Source organism: Octopus bimaculoides, chromosome 3 (assembly GCF_046866305.1).
Source record: "Octopus bimaculoides isolate indiv1 chromosome 3, ASM4686630v1, whole genome shotgun sequence".
In the NCBI taxonomy this organism is placed as follows: Eukaryota; Metazoa; Mollusca; class Cephalopoda; order Octopoda; family Octopodidae; genus Octopus; species Octopus bimaculoides.
Genome location: NC_142930.1, coordinates 158538141 through 158560583, shown reverse-complemented (window position 1 = coordinate 158560583; position 22443 = coordinate 158538141). Strand labels below are relative to the sequence as shown.

Genomic DNA, 22443 nt, shown 5'->3' with positions numbered 1-22443 from the left:
CACACACATTACTTATGTGCCATGGATGGTCAGACACTATAACATTTTGCCCAGAGCTCTTGCGTGAAGTGAGAAGCCAAGAAAAATGGTGTTTTATACAGGTTTTTCTCTAAAATCTTCTGCAGTTTTCAACCAGTTCTCTCCCCTTTCTATCTCTCTCTGTTTATTTCTCTCTTTCTTTTTCTCATTCTCTGTTTCTCTTGCTTACACATATTCTCTCTCACCCTCTGTAATAGTTCTTCTCTTTTAGTCCATGTCTGTTTCTTTCACTCTCTCTCTCTCTCTTTGACTTAGACACTTACTAACTTCTGTCTACAAATTGAATAAGTGTATTTCAATTAGATATGTGTAAAAATCTCTGTTGTTACGGTTTTTGTACATTCTCCCTGAAAATGATTTAGTTATTTTTAAACTTTTGGTTACCCAGTGTGTTTAAATTCAGTTTTGCCACATCTGTCTAAAAACTGACTTCAGTGTATTTCAGTTTCGTTGTGTGTAAATATCTTTGTCTTTACAGTATTTGGGCATTCTCTCTACAACATTATTTATTTTAAATTTTTTGCACTCTGTCTATTTAAATACACTATTTACATTTCTCCCTCTGTCGAAAAATGTTGTGTGTGTGGTCATGCATGCATACGTATGACTGCTATGGGCCACATACAGCCGATAAGATTTTATTACTAACCAATTAGATTTCAAACCTGCCACTGAGTGGTCATGCATAAGAAAAAGCTATCCTAAAGTGGATCAAGTTTTTACATTCAAGCTAGTTTCTTCTAGAGCTTTATGTGCTCAAATGGGGTTTGTAAGTTCTGTCTACAAATTGGCTTCCTTGTCTATATATATGAAATTCTTTGTCTGTCTGTCTGTTCTCTATGCATTCTCAAACAGCTTGAACAAATCAAATCAAATTTTACAAGGTAATAGTATCAGACTCTGTGAGTGTCAGCATGTAATTTTTTTCTCATTTAGATTTAAACAATATAACATTGGCATTGGTTTGGTATTACATGTCGAAAGTGTAAGAATAAGATCTATATTGTAATGTCATATAATATTGTTTCACTTCCGCTTTTCATTCTAAGCCTATAATATTGTAACACTTTTATAGTTTCACTTTTAATTCTACTGTAATAAATAAATGAATAATTTATATCCTAATATGAACAACATTACGCATGGGCAACTTTCTGTCTTTACCGCCATGACAGCAGAATGGTGTGCCAGTGTGTGCATGTTGACTGACATAATGAATGGCTGGAGGTGAAGCACTTGACAAAAAACAATTAGGTGGCAGGTCCCAAGGTATATAAAAATATACATTTACCATTTACCAGTTCATAATTATTGCAGCAGTTGCAAGGTATTGACAATTATATATTTAGCCTTAAATTAATGGAGTTTCAATAGAGAAGGGAGATTGAGACTTTCCCATGATCAGCAAACGCATGCTGTAGCACGTCAAATGGAGTCTCAAAGGGGAAAGAAGATGAGACTTTCCCAAGATCAGCAAAGGCATACCACAGCATGTCAAATGGAGTTTCAATGGTTGGTTGGCACTCCATTGGTTACGACGACGGGGGTTCCAGTTGATCCGATCAACGGAACAGCTTGCTCGTGAAAATTAACGTACAAGTCGCTGAGCACTCCACAGGCACGTGTACCCTTAACGTAGTTCTTGGAGAGATTCAGTGTGACACAGAGTGTGACAAGGCTGGCCCTTTGAAAAACAGGCACAACAGAAACAGGAAGAAAGAGTGAGAGGAAGTTGTGGTGAAAGAGTACAGCAGGGTTCGCCACCATCCCCTGCCGGAGCCTTGTGGAACTTTTGGTGTTTTCGCTCAATAAACACTCACAACGCCCGGTCTGGGAATCGAAACCGCGATCCTACGACCACGAGTCCGCTGCCCTAACCACTGGGCCATTGCGCCTCCATAGAGTTTCAATACAGAAGTGAGATGAGACTTTCTCAAGATCAGCAAAGGCATGCATATACCCCCAACCCCCAATTTTCCAGGCCGTAACTAGTCAAATTAGTCCATTTATTTCACAAATGTTTTGTCATCACCTGTTTCAACATAACTATAATATATATACAAACTATGTGGTTTTAACCCCGAGCAATGCCAGGTACCTCTGCTAGTTTTGTATAAACGCAGAACTTTGATTTAATGTTAAGGCTTTCATTTTGGTGTTACAGTTAATGATTTGGTTTTCAATTTGTGGGGATATATTTATATGGTGGGGTGGTGGTGGTGGTGGGGTGAAGACTAAGTGCATGAAAGATTATCAGCTTAGACACTGTGAGAGACTGTTGTCGGCATAGGGACATTAATTTATGAACAATATTGATTTTTTTTTTTTTGTTACTCTTTGTAGATATCTTTTATCCTCATGTATAACATTGAATGTTTCTAATTAATATAATTAGCAAAAAGTAATATCAATCATAATTTGAAATTATAAGTTTCAATCACAGCTTTAACTGAGAAATTGATGATATAAAATCATTTTACTGACTTCTGCCAAGGATAGTTGTTGTTGGTTGTTGTCATTACTGTTTTTGTTGTTTTGTTTTCTCTTAAACATTTCAAGTGTAGAGTTAAGTTGTTATTTTTTAAATTTATACTTGACGTCATATGTTTACATTTTCAATATTTAAAGATATGGCATCGACATTAAGTACATTTAATGACTGTTTGCCCTTTGTTCTTTATCAGTTAACTATGAATTTGTTTCATTCCCCCCCTTGAATGTTCAAAGTTTGGTTGGTTAGTCATTTCTTGTTTTTTCATGCTAAACCTCTTGGTCACATTCTAACAACTAGAACCCATTTATGATTATAAATACTGCAAATTTGGGTGTCTCTCTATAGATTTATATTCATTAGTTACGAACTTATTCTGTGAACCTTAGTCGTTAGATCAACTGCTAAATGGATATTATACAAGTCAGTTTTATTATTATTTAAAAACTATAACTTGTTTTCAATCTCTTGTTTCAACCACTACATTTAAAAGAAAGCTATCTCACCGATTGGCAAAAAGATTAAAAAGAAAAAAAGGTTCACTGACTCATATGCAACATTCACAACATATATTGTTTCACCTCTTCTATCACTATTGTAATAGCATCGATTTCTATGAATTAGCTTGTACCTATTCACTTCAAGTAGGCTCACCCTACACACTCCTTTCATTGCACCTGTTGTGTCTTGCTTCCCATGACCCTACAAGATCTTAGATTAAGGTTTGTGGAATTGAGCTTCAAGTTGGGCTGAGAGGGAAAAACTAGTGGACTGCTGTTCTGCAGAGGTAGGATTGCCAATTGTGTTTAGTACAAGATCTTAAAGCCCCATGTTATGGTCTGTAAGAGTACCATTGACAGGAGGAGTGGGAGTTAAGGAATTGTCCCTGAGGACTCTTGCCAGCATTGTTGCTAAATTCATTGCTAAACTCAGATGTATTTAGCTAGGATTATAGAAATGAGAAAGGAGGTACAAGTGCATCAAGTTGGCTTTGGTAACGATGGTACAGAGCTTCTTATTTCATAATAGTATAAAGTGTTGTGGACACTTGGCTGTAACCAGATGGTGGTGGCAGTGATTTATGGTTTTCCTTTCAGTTAGGTGGCTTTGTATAAAGGCATTGTTCTAGATATGTGAGTACTTTAATGTGGAGAGCACTTGTCTTAGAAGGAGAGAGAGAGAGATAGATAGAGAGAGAGAGAGTGTGGGTGTGTGTATGTGTGTTTACATGTGTATGCCATCATCATTATGTCTACTTTCCCTACTGACATAGGTTGGATGGGTCATAACACTCTAAGTCAATTCTTATTAGGACTCACTGCCCTCCTAGATAGGTTTGAGGGCCATGTTGTGCTTATCTATTCCAGTTTTGGCAAGGTTTCTATGGCAGGTTACTCTATAATAGCAAACTAAAATTTTAATTTTCCCCTTATTTACTTGGCTACTATAATTTTGCTTCTCCTCCTTCCCTCTTTTCTAATTTTCCTTTCCAGTCTTTTAATAAACTGCGTTCCAATTCTCTGGTTTTCTGTACATGAATGAAATTCCTGAAATTTTTTTGTTTTTACTTTGTGTGTGTGTTTGTGTTTTATCCTTTCCTTTTAACATTTCTAATTTAAAGCCAAAGATTTTAAAATGTTTTGTGATGACTTGATATATGAGTCATCATCATCGTCGTTTAACGTCCGCTTTCCATGCGAGCATGGGTTGGACAATTTGACTGAGGACTGGTGAAACCAGATGGCTGCACCAGGCTCCAATCTGATCTGGCAGAGTTTCTACAGCCTTCCTAATGCCAACCACTCCGAGAGTGTAGTGGGTACTTTTACATGCCACCGGCACGAAGGCCAGTCAGGCGGTACTGGCAACGGCCACGCTCAAAATGGTGTATTTTACGTGCCACCCACACAGGAGCCAGTTCGGCAGCACTGATATTCACTAATACACTTTGTATTTGTTTTAAACAAACACACACAATTATACATAGACAAAAATTAGCTTAAGTTACTCTCCAATAAAGGGATGTATATTTAAATTTTTCCGTCTGATATTTCTGATATTTGATTTTTAATTCTTTTGAAGCTGAAAAAGTCTTGTTATGATACAGTCCTACTTTAAGTGTCATAGGTTGATTGTTGCTCACTTCAATTTTATGAGCCTGCATTCTGATCTCTTATGAAATGGTAAAAGCCTTCTGCTTTTAGTATAAAGGATTATTATTATTATTGTTATTATTATTATTGTTATTGTTATTATTATTATTTATTTATTTATTTTGTTCATGTATATGTGTAATCATCATTGTTTTATTTATTTTATTCAATTTTAGGAAAGTTGAAGCTTGTCTTTGACAATTCCAGAGTGCATTGAATTTATTTTGTTCATAATTTTTGGCCACCATGTCTATACCTCATCTATAAATAGTACAGGTAATCTTCTTGTAAGTCAAATCTGAAAAGCAGATTTGATTCTTGAATGAGTGAGTTATTTTGTATTATTTACACTCATTACCACGGTACCTGTGCATAGAATTCATCTATTGTTGTTTAGGTTCCATTTGGTCGATTTGTTCTCAACACACTACTTGAAGTAAACTAGAAACTCATTAAGGGCATATGTGACATTTTCATTTCTTATTGCTAGTAATTTTTATTATTATTACTATTATCATCTTTACGACTAAAAAATTATTATTAGGAGAAACATTAAGGCATAGGAAAAATATTTCATGGTATATTACTCTTTACTTGTTTCAGTCATTTGACTGTGGCCATGCTGGAGCACTGCCTTTTAGTCGAGCAAATCGACCGCAGGACTTATTCTTTGGAAGCGTAGTACTTATTCTATCGGTCTCGGGGACGTAAACACACTAGCATCGGTTGTCAAACAATGCTGGGGGGGGGGGGACAAACACAGACACACAAACATATACACATATATATATATATATATATATATATATATATATATATATATATATATATATATATATATATATATATATATATATACATACATATATACGATGGGCTTCTTTCAGTTTCCGTCTACCAAATCCACTCACAAGGCTTTGGTCAGCCCGAGGCTATAGTAGAAAACACTTGCCCAAGGTGCCACACAGTGGGACTGAACCTAAACCATGTGGTTGATAAGCAAGCTACTTACCACAAAGCCACTCTTGCGCCTATATTGCAGATCTGTTTTTTTATATTTTACATGTTTCAGTCGTTGGACTGCGACCATACTGGGGCACCACTTTAAAGGGCTTAGTCAAATAAATTGACCCCGGTACTTTTTTTTTTTTTTGAAGGCTGACATTTATTTTAGCGATCTCTTTTGCTGGACCACTAAGTTAAGGGGATATAAACAAACCAGCACCAGTTGTCAAGTTGTGGTGGGTAACAAACATAAAAACAAAGACAGACAGACACATACACACTCATATACAAATATATGACAGGCTTCTTCCAGTTTCCGTCTACCAGATCCACTCATCAGGTTTTGCTCGGCCCAGGGCCGTTGTAGAAGACACTTGCCCAAAGTGCCACTCGGTAGGACTAGTACTGAGTACTTTACTTTGACTTCTGGTACTAGACATTGGTAGATGTTACTCTTATCACAAGCTTAATTTTTATAATAGTGAATTCTTTTATTTTATTTTATTTTAATTAGTGAAGAGGTCAAAATATTAAACTATTGCTGATAAGGTTCTATTCATTAAAAACTTCATGTTAATCCTTGCTTTAGTAATATTATACAGATATATAATTAAGTTTATCTATAAAATGATTTCTTGTAACTCTTTACAAAGGTGTGTCGAAGATTATATGATACTAATTGACCCCATGGATATTCTATGGTTTAATTAGAAACAACCACCAAGTATTAAAGATCTATATGACATTTTAAATGTTATTTTCATAAACTACAGGGTGTCCACAAAGTCTGGGTACATGGGTACTGGGTACATGGGTACTGGGTACATGTCCACAAAGTCTGGGTACTTTAAGAAATTATTATTTCTTATATTTGTTTGTTATGATTTTATTTACTCCATGTACCCAGACCTTGTGGACACCCTGTATATACACACATACACTTACACACATAATATATACTGTTACTAACTACATATATACAACAAATAACTTGAATAATTAACTTGAGGATAAACTATATTTTTAATAAAAGTCCTCTTTTAGTTACCTCTCAAATAAATGTTAATGGCGTGTACATATATGCATATACCCTTCCTCTCTCACAAACATGCACACAGCGAACTAGCATCACTGTGTGTGTGTGTGTATGTGCACAGGCTAATAACATTCGTTTGAATCTCTCTCTCACTCACACGTACCATTCCCTTTCACTGCATGACAGATTTTTACAACACAGGAATTTATCATTAACACTTTAATATTGCCAGTTTTGCTGGACTGGCTCCTGTGCAGGTGGCACGTAAAATACACCATTTCGAGCGTGGCCGTTGCCAGTACTGCCTGACTGGCCTTCTTGCCGGTGACACGTAAAAGCACCCACTACACTCTCGGAGTGGTTGGCGTTAGGAAGGGCATCCAGCTGCCAAATTAGATTGGAGCCTGGTGTAGCCACCTGGTCCACCAGTCCTCAGTCAAATCGTCCAACCCATGATAGCATGGAAAGCGGATGTTAAACAATGATGATGATGATGATGATGATGAGGATATCAAATCCAGAGAGTTGAAAGGCAAAGTTAAGAAAGATTTATTTTAAACTCAGAACCTCCAGTAATGAAACTAAACAATCCTTTCTATTATAGGCACAAAGTCTGAAATTTTGGGTGACGGGTTTAGTTTATTACATCGACCCCAGTGTTCAACCGGTACTTATTTTATCGACCCTGAAAGGATGAAAGGCAAAGTCAACCTAAATGGCATTTGAACTCAGAACGTAAAAACAAGTGAAATGCTGCCATGCATTTTGTCTGGTGTGATGCTAACAATTTGGCCAGCTCAGTCACTTTGGTGAGACTAAATAATAAAAGGTATTTAGTCTTGTTATCACTATTTCCACCAACTTGGTATGCTGGCTGTAGATTATCTTTTACTTGTTTCAGTCATTGTACTACGGCCATGCTGGGGCACTGCCTCAAAGAGTTTAGTGGAACAGATCAACCCAATACTTATTCTTACTCTTCTTCCAAATTGCCAAGTTAAAGGAATGTAAACAAACCAACACCTGCCAAACAGTAGTTGGGGACAAGCACAAAGACTCGCACACACATACATGAATATATATGTGTATCATCATCATCATCATCATCATCGTTTAACATCCGCTTTCCATGCTAGCATGGGTTGGACGATTTGACTGAGGACTGGTGAAACCGGATGGCAACACCAGGCTCCAGCCTGATTTGGCAGAGTTTCTACAGCTGGATGCCCTTCCTAACGCCAACCACTCAGAGAGTGTAGTGGGTGCTTTTACGTGTCACCCGCACGAAAACGGCCATGCTCGAAATGGTGTCTTTTATGTGCCACCCGCACAAGCCAGTCCAGGGGCACTGGCAACGATCTCGCTCGAAAATCCTACAGGAGCCAGTCAGGCGGTACTGGCAACGGCCACGCTCAAAATGGTGCATCTCATGTGCCACCCGCACAAGAACCAGTCCAGGGGCACTGGCAACGATCTTACTTGGCTTGCCGGGTCTTCTCACGCACAGCACATTTCCAAAGGTCTCGGTCAGTAGTCATCGCCTCGGTGAGGCCCAATGTACGAAGGTCTTGCCTCACCACCTCAGCCCAGGTCTTCCTGGGCCTACCTCTTCCACGGGTTCCCTCAACTGTTAGGGTGTGGCACTTTTTCACGCAGCTATCCTCCTCCATTCTCACCACATGTCCATACCAGCGCAATCGTCTCTCTTGCATGCCACAACTGATGCTTCTAATGTTCAGCTTTTCTCTCAAGATACTTACACTCTGACGGGTATTCACATTGACATTACACATCCAACGGAGCATACTGGCTTCATTCCTTGCGAGCTTACGTATGTCCTCAGCAGTTACAGCCCATGTTTCACTGCCATGTAGCATGGTTGTTCGTACGCATGCGTCATACAGTCTGCCTTTTACTCTGAGTGAGAGTCCCTTTGTCGCCAGCAGGGGTAAGAGCTCTCTAAACTTTGCCCAGGCTATTCTTATTCTAGCAGCTACACTTTCAGCGCACCCACCCCCACTACTAACTTGGTCGCCCAGATAGCGGAAGCTATCGACTACCTCTAGTTTTTCACCCTGGAATGAGATAGAAGTTGTTTCCTGTTTGTTTACAGTCTTTATTGCACCTGAACATCTGCCACAAACAAAAACTAACTTGCTAGTTAACCTGCCTTTGATGTTGCTGCACCTCTTATGTGTCCATAGCTTGCACCGGGTACATCTTATAGAGTTACTACCTACTCCTTTTCTACATACTGAGCAGGGCCATCTACCTGAAGGGGTTTGTGTTTTATCTACCTTCCTACTTATTAGGATTTTGGTTTTAGCTAGGTTGACTCTAAGGCCCTTCAATTCTAGACCTTGCTTCCACACCTGAAACTTCTCCTCTAGTTCTGATAGTGACTCCGCAATTAGGGCAAGGTCATCAGCATAGAGGAGCTCCCAGGGGCAACCTGTCTTGAACTCCTCTGTGATTGCCTGGAGGACTATGGTAAATAAGAGGGGGCTGAGGACGGAACCTTGGTGGACCCCTACCTCTACCCGGAATTCATTGCTGTACTCATTTCCAACCCTCACCTTACTGGCAGCATCTCTGTACATGGCTCGCACAGCTCTCACTAACCATTCTTCTATCCCAAGTTTCCTCATTGACCACCAGATAAGGGATCGGGGGACCCTGTCAAAGGCTTTCTCCATGTCAACGAAAGCCAGGTACAGAGGTTTATCCTTAGCTAGGTATTTCTCCTGCAACTGTCTCACTAGAAATAAGGCATCAGTAGTGCTTTTACCTGGCACGAACCCAAACTGCATCTCATCTAAATTGATTCGCTCCCTAATTAGTTGGGCTATGACCCTCTCTGTAACTTTCATAACCTGATCTAACAGCTTGATGCCTCTGTAATTATTTGTATCTAAAGCGTCACCTTTACCATTGTAGCAGTTGACTATGATGCTGCTACACCAGTCATTGGGTATGACTCCTTCGTGTATCACCTGGTTCGTAATACGGGTGACTAGGCTATAGCCAACACTGCCAGATATTTTGAGCATCTCTGCAGTGATTCCTGATGGGCCGGGGGCTTTCCCGGTCTTCATACTCTTAATTGCTTTATCTACCCTGGTACTATCAACTCGGATAGCTGGTTCCTCTATTGGGTCGACATACGGCAGGCTCTCTTTCTCCCATTCATTCTCTTTATTAAGCAATCTATCGTAGTGGCATCTCCAGACCTCTTTCTTTGCATCCTCATTTAATGCAAGCGTACCATCATCCATGCGAACACATTTCTCTCCTACGACATCACTATTCTCTCTCCTACACTGTCTTGCAACACGAAATACCTCGAGTGTATATATATATATATATATATATATATATATATATATATATATATATATGTACACACACACACACACATACATGACAGGTTTCCTTTGGTTTCTGTCTACCAAATCTGCTCACAAGGTTTTGGCCAGCCTGGGGCTATAGTAGAAGATACTTGCCCAAAGTGCCATGGGGTTGGGAAGCAAATTTCTTACCACAAAGCCACGCCTGCACCTAGTTTAGCTATGATTTAAACAAATATTGGGAAAAAATCTGCTTTCTATTTTATTTATCCATATTGATATGGAACATCTGTGAAACTAACTTGATTGCATATGGTGTAACAGTTTGATGAGATAAGATGAATAACAATAGTCAGTGGTTAAGAGTGTAAATCCAATAACTTCTGTTGGTCATAAAGTATGTTTCATAAAGTTCATTGAAAGAGAAATGGGTCAGGTATAGTCTGTTGTGTGTATAATATTAATTGGTAGTGTGAAGGCATGTGACCTAGTGATTAGGGCATTCGACTCGCGATTGTAAGGTCATGAGTTCAATTCCCAGCTTCGCGTTGTGTTCTTGGGCAAGACACTTTATTTCCCGTTGCTCCAGTCTACTCACCTGGCAAAAATGAGTTGTACCTGTAGTTCAAAGGGCCAGCCTTGTCATGCTCTTTGTCACACTGAATCTTCCTGGTACACGTGTCTGTGGAGGGCTCAGCCACTTGCACGTTAATTTCACGAGCAAGCTGTTCCGTTGACCGTATCAGCTGGGACCCTCGTCGTCGTAACCGACGGAGTGCTCCTATATTAATTGGTATGAAGGCAGCAAGCTGTCAGAATCGTTAGCATGCTGGGTGAAATGCTAAGCGATATTTCATCTGTCTTTATGTTCTGAGTTCAAATTCCACTGAGGTCGACTTTACCTTTCATCTTTTCAGGGTTGATGAATTAAGTACCAGCCGTGTATTGAGGTCAAGCTAATCGACTGGCCCAACCACCTCCCCAAAAATTTTTGGCCTTGTGCCTAGAAAAGAATATTAATTGGTATGTAATGCAGCATACAGGGTAACTGTGAGTGTAAATGCCCATTACAGGTATCAGCTGAGGTGTATGCAGAGACTTATGGACATTTGTTATGAATGGGTAATGAGTTCTGGGTAAGAGAGTATTGTGTGTTGGCAATTGAAGGTAAATACAAGGGTGAAAACACAACAGAGGGTGACTGGATGGGAACCTGGGACAATGTATTGAGGTCAGAGCTAAAGATGTTGGATCTCAGGCACGAGATGATACAGGATCAAGACAAGTGTTGATACATGCCTTTCTAACCCTATTTTTTTTACCCCTTGAGCCCCAAGACTCATAGAGCTGGTTACTCAGTTTCTGTGATGATTGAGTGACTGAGACCGCAACGCCACCCTGAATGAAACACTAGTCTGATGTAGGGTCCAAAGCCAACAATCATAACAGCAGAGGACAATGACTCCAGTATTTGACTGGCACTTTAGTTCATCAGTCCCCAAGAGATGAAAGGCAAAGCAGGCATTGGTGGGATTTGAACTCAGAATGTAAAGGGTCGGAAGATATGCTACTAAGCATTTTGTCTGATGCACTAATGATTCTGCCAGCTCACCACTTTTTCTAATCCTATTCCACCATGAAAAAAAAATAATGTGATGAGTATTGAAGATGATGATTGGTTATTACTTCTGGTTTTATCTTGGAACGATTGTTAAATATTTATTAGGGTTATCAGGAAAGTAAAATCTTTAATGTTTGTTTGCACTATCCAGAGGTTTTGTGTAAATACTCTCTCTCTCTCTCTCACATGTATGTATGTATGTATATATATGCATACACACACACTATGAAAACTGGCTTATCTTTCTTGAACTATGTGATTTGTTTGTTTTAATGTTTTCGTTGTTTTTGTATCAAGTACTAAGCGTCCACACACCCAACTAACAAATATTTATGTCTATTTTTCACTAGAATATTAATATAAAAATTTCAGAGTATTTTCTGTTAATTACGTTATTTATTGTTGGATTTCCCCCACCTTCCAACTTACACACACCATTCCTCTCACACACCATTCCTCTCTCCTTCCTTTCTCTTCTTAATCCCCCACAGTGTATGTATATGAGTGTGTGTATGTGTGTGCATATATATATATATATATATATATATATATATATATATATATATGTATGTATATATATGTATGTATATGTATATACATATATATATATATAATGCATCAATGATGAATTAATTGCCATTGCTCACCGAAACAACTTACGTAGTACACCATATTTACAAATATATTTACACCAGTAACCACACCTTGTTGATGTCTTGTTCGCTTCACATTGTAACCCCACAGGTGTACAATGTCCAGCTACTCTGCTACCATGTGGTGCTGTTGGTCAACAATCTCTGCTTTATCTCTGCCTTACTGGCTAGTTGGTGTACATCGATTCTGGGAAGAGATTCTTGTCACTTGAAGCTGTCTTTTTCTCTTTTATATCTCTGTGTATTTATTGGGTGTCAGGTTTAACCTAAATCGCACCCAATGATTCTTTCAATATGTGAGTATGTTCTGTTAAAACTTTACACTTATTTAGCCGCTTCTCTTACCCCCACTTTTCACTACCCTTCTCCTTCTCCCCCTGCTTGGTGTCTTCCACCATTTATTTTATTTTAATTTTACTTTGGTTATTTGCATTTTTTGTTTGTTTGTTTTTCTAACTCAGTTTTTATTTGCTTTTGTTTATTTTGTTTGGAAACATTTTGGGGATCTTTCTGATTTGGCGGACACCATTTGTTTTTTTTAACGAAACACTTTCAAACTTGGGACACTGTTCAATACACCGCCACGAACTTTTCACCAAATTTGGCAAAAATACTCATAACCCTAACTCTAACTCTAAAACCCAAACCTTAACCCTAAATCCCTAAAGCTAAAACCAGTACAAACGCACGGACGATGTCATAAATAACAGTACTGCCGATAGTTGTTGTTGACAAACAACGACACTAATTTTATTCAAGGGAAAAGATCCCATTACACCGCTAGAACGTGTTGTTTACATTCCACAGCAGTAATTGTTTTCACCTCAATAGACGTCAATGACTGGTTGAAATTACCGAAATATGATAATAACTTTTAACATGAAATAAATTTGAATATAAAAATTTGTCTCTGTTCTATAAGACAAAATATACAAGTATATGAAGTTTTAAAGTGTTTCGGTAGAAAATACACTAAATAAAAAATGGTGTCCGCCAAATCAGAAAGATCCCATTTTGGTTACTAACAAAATTTTGTTTGTTTTGACTCTGGAAACTAACTGAATAACAGTGATGATCCTTTTATGGCTGTAAACTAAAAAAAACAAACAAAAAAACATAATACAAATAGAAATCAGAATAAAAGAATGCAGACAAACAGTAATGCTTCAAATATGAGTTTGGCACTTATTCTATTGATTTCTGGGTTTCTTTTACTGAGCCATTAAATTATGAGGATATAAACAAACCAACACCTATTGTCAGGTGGTTGTACAGACGTTCACAAGGGCAGACACACAGACAACACATACACACATGATGAGTTTCGATACACTGTCAACCAGATTCACTCACAAGGCATTAGTTGGCCCTGTGCGGGACACATGCTGTACAGTGTGACTGAACCCAAAAGCACATGGTTGCAAACTGAGCTATCGTTTATTTCTTTGTTATTAGACCGTGGCCATGCTGGGGCACCGCCTTGAAGAAATTTTAGTCAATTGAATTGACCCCTGTACTTTTTTTCTTTTAAAGCCTAGTTCTTATTCTACTGGTCCCTTTTTGCCAAATTGCAGGGATGTAAACACATTGGTTGTCAAGTGGTAGTGGGGGACAAACACACACACACACACAATAACAATAATCCTTGCATTGCTACATGTATTTCCACAACCACGTTTATAAATTCCATCGGAGGATTATTGTTATTATTATTCTATTTATCCTATATTATATTGGTACAGCTCAATGCAATCCCAAAAAACTGGTTCACTAGTCAGCATCATTAGACTGTGACCAGCATAATAGAATAGAAGATTTATTTGCATATTCAAAACGTTTCTCAGAAACAAATTTAAAAGATATATGTATGTATGTATTTGTGTGTGTGTGTGTGTGTGTGTGTACTATAGGCTTCTTTCAGTTTCAGTCGACCAAATCCACATACAAGGCTCGTGGTTGACCCAAGGCTATAGTAGAAGACACTTGCTCAAGGTGCTGCACAGAGGGACTGAACCAGGGACCATGTGATTGGGAAGCAAATTTCTTACCACACGCCCATGCCTAGGCCTGTTTAACAATTTCTTTTTATCTTTAGTTTTCTTATTTTTAGTAGAAAATATGTAGCTGTATAAGCAAAAATTAAAAAAATAATAAATGCGCCCTTTTAAAGCCTAGCCAGGCTCATGGGCCCTGTTTGCCGGTTTCAATGGTGTATGTGTTCCCCAGCAAGACGGGATGCCAGTCCATTGCAGCGTTACTCATTTTTGCCAGCTGAGTGGACTGGAGCAACGTGAAATGAAGTGTTTTGCTCAAGAACACAGCGCGTCGCCCGATCCAGGAATCGAAACCACAATCTTACGATCATGATGTTGATACCCTAACCACTAAGCCACGTGCCTCCACATAAACAAGAGTAGTATAACTTAATCCAGTATAGCAGCGGCTCTACTGGATTGTTCTTGTACAGACAGTGGAATAAGATAGGCTTATAACTCTTAAAACAGAGCAATCTAAGGTACCATGCATAGCCTGTATTTTTCTCTTGCAGTTTCCCCAAATTCTTTCTACTATATTTATATACAGAGTGAAATAATTTGGATCAATGAGTACTAACGAGGAAAAGGATATATTTATGGCATTTACATGCATTCCATCATTAGAACTGGTACCATTGTTATTCACCAGAGGCAATATGTGCTTGTCGCAATTACGATGACTGAATAAGACCATGTGATGCTAGGAATTTTAAAGTTTCTTCTGAATCCATTGTAATTTGAATAATAACATGTAGTTTCAATAATGGAAAGAAAATCTATTGACTTTACTGTTTGTATTGTATTCTGCTATTCTGCTTGTCTGTCGGTATTTTAACACTGTTTAGTGTACAGCTATAAGAATTGCCATGAAAGCAGAAATTTCTTTCATTCTTTGAATTGAATCTATATTTCCAATTTCCAACAGTAACATACATACATACATATATATAGTGGGTTTATGTTTTTTACAGGCCTGTCTTTGTGGGTTTGGTAGTATTCAGTAAACGGATTTTATATATATATATGTGTGTGTGTGTGTATCTTTGTTGGTTTTGTTTATACTCCAGTACCACTTGATGAGCAATGAGCTTAGCAGTTCAGCAAAAAGAGACTGATAGAATAAATATCCTTTTCTACTCTTGGCACAAGGCCCGAAATTTTGGGGGAGGGGGGGCCAGTCAATTAGATCAACCCCAGTATATATAACTGGTACTTAATTTATCGACCGAAAGGATGAAAGGCAAAGTCAACCTCGGTGGAATTTGAACTCAGAATATAAAGACAGACAAAATGCCGCTAAGCATTTCGTCCGGCGTGCTAACGTTTCTGCCAGCTCGCCGCCTTTGATAGAATAAATATCAGGCTTCGAAAAAGAAATAAATATTGCGACTGATTTGAGTAAACCCTTCAATGTGGCACTCCAGCATGGCCACAGTCTAATAGCTGAAAAGATAAAAGATGATTAATACTTCTGCACAGTCAATATAAGGCAGGGCTGACTCTTTCACTTACAAGTATAGCCCATCCAGTGGAGTTTCAAGCAGTTTCTATTAGTCCAATTTCACTCAAAAGCCTTGGGTTGATTCAAGGCTTTGGTAAATGATGTTGGCCTTAGGCAGTGGTGGGCTAAGAGATTGAAACTAGGACCTCATAATTGCAAAACAAACTTTTTAACCATTTGGCCATGTCTGTGCTCTGTAAACATAAATTTAAAAACAAAAGGTCATAAAAACAAACAATACAAATTACAGAATTGCACATTTCTAAGACATTCTGTGGTAGTTTTCTATTTTGGTAAAGAATGAGATTTTTGCCAATTTGTATAGTTCTGTTATTTTAAAATTATTTGTAACCCCTGGTTAGACATATTGAAGCAAGTAGTGTTATCTACCCTGGGGTAAGATGTTATGGTTGTTGAAAGGTTTTGTGTGTGCATACATGCACACACGTGCATATATATATGTATATACATATATATAGGTGCAGGAGTGGCTAGCATGTGGTAAGTAGCTTGCTTACCAACCACATGGTTCCGGGTTCAGTCCCATTGCATGGCACCTTGGGCAAGAGACTTCTACTACAGCCTCGGGCCGACCATGGCCTTGTGAGTGGATTTGGTAGACGGAAACTGAAAGAAGCCCGTTGTATATATATATGTGTGTGTGTGTGTGTGTATGTTTGGTGCGTCTGTGTTTGACCCCCCCAACATCGCTTGACAACTAATGCTGGTGTGTTTACATCCCCATAACTTATTCTTTGTCTCTTTTGCCAAATCGCTAAGTCCTGGGGTCAATTTCTTCATATAAAGGCAGTGCTCCAGCATGGCCACAGTCAAATGACTGAAACAAATGAAGGAAAAAGAATATATATCTATATATATATATATATATATCTATATATATATATATATATATATAATAGCAGTTTCACTCAGCCCCACATGATGTGTTTTGTGTGTGCATAGGGTGTTTATTGCATCAGATGTTAGGAGTCAGAGTGCAAGGTTTGAGATGGCTTCTAGGTGTTTAGGCCTCCATTGGCCAGCTTAGGTGGTGTGGTATTAATATTGAAGTGACACTAACTATAATCGTTATTTTCAGTCCCATGTATTTGGACAGGATGTTGGCAGAATGCTGGCACCATGTTGACAGCCAACTGTGACATAGTATATTCAACGACATCAAATCTTTGTATTGGATAACACACATGTTGGATGGAATGTTGGCACAGATTGGAAGCTCAGTCATCACTCAGTGGAATATGAACAGCGACTGAGCCTCTGACTCATGCTAACATCCTACTCCACCATGTGCATTGCCCAATACAAGGATCTGATGTTACCGAATATACTATGTTGCAGCCTGTTGCAAAAGTGTTACCAGCATCCTGCCAACATCCTATCCAAGCACGTGGACCTAAAAATTATGAAAATAGCTAGCATGACTTCAATATCCTGCTAACGTCCTATCTGAACATGTGGGCCTGAAAACAAAGAATATAACTGGTGTCACTTTGATATCATTAATACCACATGATCTCAGCTGCCCAACAGATGTTTAAACATTAGAAGGCATCTTGAATTTTCTCTAATCTTTAACTCCTAACATCTGATGAGATGGACTTGTCCATGTGAAGCTTAGTCGAACTGTTATTAAATACATGTAACTCTGGCCAAATGAGTTGACTGCTACTTTCTTTTGTTCACTCATATGTATGCATATTACATTACTTATTCAGAGGAAGATGGGCAGCACCTTAGAATTATTTCAAGGTTTCTGAGACTTGTGGGAAGAAGTTATCCTCAGACTGGACCCCAAATACTTGCAACAGAGTTTAGTTTATTAAAGACACCAAATGGCTAGGAGGTGATGTTAAACTAGCCAACAATATTACCGTAAATCCTCGAGTATAGTTCGCCCTTGAGTATAATATGCAGGGGATTTTTAGGGGGCTGTACTTCTGAAAAACGTAAACCTTGTGTATAATACGCACCCCTTCTCTAACTTGAGTCAAGGAGGTCTATATAACGTCCTTGGTTTGTAAACATATATACGGTAACGTCCTTTATTATTATTGTATATATAACATCATGCAAACATGTAGCTTTTTTGTGCATATTGTTTGCAGAAAATAAAGAAATAACAGTGAAAAATAAATATTAAGTAAATTGCCTTTACATATTTATCACTTAGAAAATTTTGCTTTGAAAATATTTTTCATTTTTAACGTTGTATATAGTATGCACTAGAAATTTTGACCTTTTGACCACATCCTACCCGACACTTACAATTGCTTATCCACATTCATTGAGATGTGATACTAGTGAAACCAAAAACTCAGTTTCTGGTGTTGTGTTGAGTGGTTTATTTTTTAATCTATTGAGTGATTGTTGTACCATTTAGGAAAATTTGTGCTTAGCACAACAGGCTCATGAGACATTCATGTAGTTATACAGTATTTCCTGTAGTTACAGCAACATTTAAAGTTTAGTCATTGCATGGAATGCAGTGATGAGATTTGATATTTTGACCAAAATGGCATTCTTATTGACTTAATCTCAAAGTATTTACCAAAAACTTGGTCAATTTAAAAAAAACAAACAAGTGTAGGTAAAACATTTATAGAAGTTGGTGGATATTCTAAAATAATTGTACAACACATAAAGTGACACCTGGTACTTTAATACCTTTAGTGGAGTACACTCTGTTGCAAGCACTCAGGTCAGGTCATTTGTATGATGATACCTCTCTCCCCTACTCCCTTTCACCAGTCTTGAAACCCCTCTAAAAATGGACTCTGCCTTACTTCATGACAAGAAAAGTGAAAAGTAAAAATATATAGCTGTAGTCAATTACTCTGTCAGTATTTCTTATGATTATTACTTTTTGCACTCAAAAATTTATATATTGAAACACTGCTTTGCATGTTTGCTGTTACTCTATTTATTAGCCACATCCTTAAGTGGATATTAAAAAGAAAATATATTTAGATGAGTAAAAAATGCTTGGATAAAGTAGTTCCTCTATTTCCAAATTGTGTTGCCAGTAGTGGTGCTTCTGTAGTGTATAGAATCTAAGGTTCCTATTTAGTTATTAGTTCTTTTTTGAAATTGTTTTTTGAAATTATATTTTGATAATTTTTCCAACTGATTTAAAAAAATTTTCCTGTTAATATAATTGATATATTAAAAGTACATAATAGTATCCAGGGCAACAGTTGGTGGTTCATTCAATAAATATAGATATTTTGATTAAACACTTAGACTACAATTCATAGATCTGTGAGTGTCTGCAGACTGCTTTCACTTTCAGTTCCAGAATATAATCTCGAGTAATGAAACCAATCTGTTACTTTCTAAACACATAAGCAAATAGAATGTTGCATGTAGCAACAGTATCATGATATTACTATCAAGATCAGCTACATGACTTCTACACAACTTTTTGTCTATTCTGTCAGTTCAAGAATTTAACCCACCTGGGGTGGTGAGAAAAAAAATGCACACTTGAATTAGAATTGTTGTATAGCATTAAAATAAAGTTAGGTTAATATAAACGGAGAACGATGAATAACAGTAGCATATTGTGCTGGAAGTGCTTATGGTAATCTGAAAAATAACAAACAACTTAAGAACATCAAATTCTGCTGACTGAGATTAGGATGGATATAAGAGTATTAAAGATAACTTTGTATGGCAATTAGTGTACTTGAAAGATGTAAATTTGCATGGTGATCAAAAAAGATGTGTGTGTGTGTGTGTGTGTGTGTGTATTACTTGCTTGAATCCTGAAAACAACTATTAATAAAAAGCAATACAAGCCAGCATGGGAGTTTCTACATAATTGTTTCACCTGTTAGAAATGGTGGCCAAATTCTTTCATTCCCAGACCCCACCATTCTTTAAAAAAAGAGACACATTGGCAAATATAATCTTAATATATATAAAAAGAGGAAAGAAAAATCACAGGATGGTCCCGATTGAAATGCTTTTGATCAGAGGTCTACTCAATCAGGATTCACTTGGAACTAAACAACATCAGCTAATTTTTAACATTGCCATAAGTCCACAATTTTGTTTGGATAAGAGTACAATCAATTGAATTGCAACAAGACTAGTATTTATTCTTTCAAATCTGGAAAGACAGAAATTAAAGATGAAACTAAAATGATTTGAATTCAGGATCAAAAATAGAAAGCAAAAAAACAAAAAAAATCAAGATTGTAACTTAATACTCCTGAATATTTTGTCCATCCACCATTGTACCAATTATAATATTCACTAGGATGATAATGAAAGTTAATTCTTTCTACTATAGGTACAAAGCCTTCATTACATTTCGGAGAAGGGGACTAGTCGATTGCATTGGCCCCAGTACTCAATTGGTACTTATTTTATCAACCCTGAAAGAATGAAAAGCAGAATTTGAGCTCAGATTATAAAGAACTAGAAAAAATGCTGCCAAGTGTTTTGTCTGATGTGCTTAATAATGATGAAGATTTCTAATCTTAGCACAAGGGCAAAGGGGTATGGTCGACTGAGTTGGCCCTGTATATAACTACTACTTACATTATTGACTTCCAAAACTTTTGCTTTAGTTACATAAAATGGATGATTGCTTTTGTTGTTGTTTAGCTTCAGTTCAACCTTGATTGAATTTCCTAATTGTGACCATCCTGTTATTTTAGAGGTGTGTAGGTCTATGTTGTCTAAGGTGAGTTTTCTTGAAGAAAATTTTGGGAGAATGGAGAGAATTTTTGCTGCTATTTCTAGCAGATGGGTGATTGAGTGGAAATTCCCTCGTTGGTTTGTATGACGGATAATTAATATCGGTGATGGTTATTGTCATAACTATTAAAGCTTTAACACCATACAAAAAAAAAAAAAACATTTAATGGTAAAGTTTGTTTTGTTTGTTTCTGATATTAAAAAAAAAATTTCTTCATAAATTTTAAAGAACTTGTATGCAGGAAAAGTAAATATCCTCACTTGCCTGACTTTCATCATATTCCAGTCTGCTACCTCCTTGGCATGTATTTATAACATTACCTTGAAGAAGTAACAGCCCAGGAAATTTCAAGGAGTTAATAGTATACCCAGTACTCCCTTAGGAATGCCTTTATTTATAACACTCTGTTGAGAAATCCCAAATTTGTCAACCACCGTAATGGTTATAGTGCTGTATTTCATAGCACAAAATATGCACCTTCCCCACCAAAAAAAATATGTCTCAAAAAATTGCCCTGGGTCCTACATGTGAAGTTAGGCCTATATTACATGCTTAAATCACTAAAACCATCTGAATATATACTACTGAAATTGGAGTGCATCTCATATCTCTGTGCATCTTTTATTATGCCATTAAATATGGTGGTTAGTATTAGGAAGTGTGTTTTTTTTTATAAATTTTCATGAATATCCAAATTTAATTTGATTGTATTAAATATTGAAAATGTAAAGGTTAGCTGAATTAATACACGAAGTTTGAATGACAAAGACATTTGGAGGCACTTGGAAAAGATAAATTAAAATATTTTATTAATTCTTGTAACTATTTGAATTGGGAAAACCTAGCATTAATTATATTTTTATTTATTAATTTATATTTAAGTCTTGTCTTAATCTGTAATCTCTTAGTTTGTAATTTAATCATGTAAAAAATAACTATTGTGGTTTTTAATTTGTTTGTTTTTTGTTTTGTTTTAATACGAAAACTTTTGACAAGAAAGTTGATTGTTGTTTAATCATTTTTCTCTGTCACTCATCTAGATCGCAAGATGTTGAACCGACTGGCAGCATGGATAGTAAACAACTATATTGGAGAATATGTGGAAAATTTAAACCGAGACAGCGTTTACGTTGGTCTCCTGGCTGGTGAGAAACCCTTTTTATGACTGATTTGTATTGTCATCTCTCATCTATTTGTTCCTTCATGTCTTTGTCATCAGTTTGCAATCCTGTTTTCTTTTTTTCTTCCCACCCAGCTTAAATTGTCTAGCCATACTAGTTCTCGTCATCTCTTACCTGGTCGTCCCACTGGTTGACCTTTATAAAGCACACCTTTGACCTTTTCATCTGCTTGAGAATCTAAACTATGTTGTTGAATGTGTTTTTTTTTTTTTTTTTTTTTGCACAATGGCGCAGTTGTGGCTGTGTGGTAAGTAGCTTGCTTACCAACGACATAGTTCCGGGTTCATTCCCACTGCATGGCACCTTGGGCAAGTGTTTTCTACTATAGCCTCGGGCCGACCAAAGCCTTGTGAGTGAATTTGGTAGATGGAAACTGAAAGAAGCCTGTCGTATATACATCATCATCATCATCAATCTAATTTGGCAGAGTTTCTACAGCTGGATGCCATTCCTAACGCCAACCACTCAGAGAGTGTAGTGGGTGCTTTTACGTGTCACCCGCACGAAAACGGCCACACTCGAAATGGTGTCTTTTATGTGCCACCCGCACAAGAGCCAGTCCAGGGGCACCAGCAACGATCTCGCTCGAAAAACCTCATGTGTCACTCACACAAGAGCCAGTCCAGGGGCACTGGCAACGATCCAGCTCGAAAG

The 22443-nt window shown here is 37.4% G+C and overlaps 1 protein-coding gene across 12 annotated transcripts in view; it reads left to right on the top strand.

The window, feature by feature from the left end:
• Positions 1-22443, top strand: part of LOC106877485 (intermembrane lipid transfer protein VPS13D) — a 178439-nt gene that overhangs the window by 14283 nt on the left and 141713 nt on the right. For 8 of the 12 annotated variants that reach the window (XM_089349883.1, XM_089349882.1, XM_089349879.1 and 5 more), the window contains exons 1-2: positions 12363-12641; positions 21649-21753. In XM_089349883.1, the coding sequence (XP_089206009.1) occupies positions 12626-12641; positions 21649-21753 (121 nt within the window). In that variant the 5' untranslated portion in view covers positions 12363-12625. Of the gene's footprint in view, positions 1-12362; positions 12642-21648; positions 21754-22443 lie in introns of those variants that run through there. The other 4 variants (XM_089349873.1, XM_089349884.1, XM_089349874.1 and 1 more) reach the window with 2 other exon arrangements.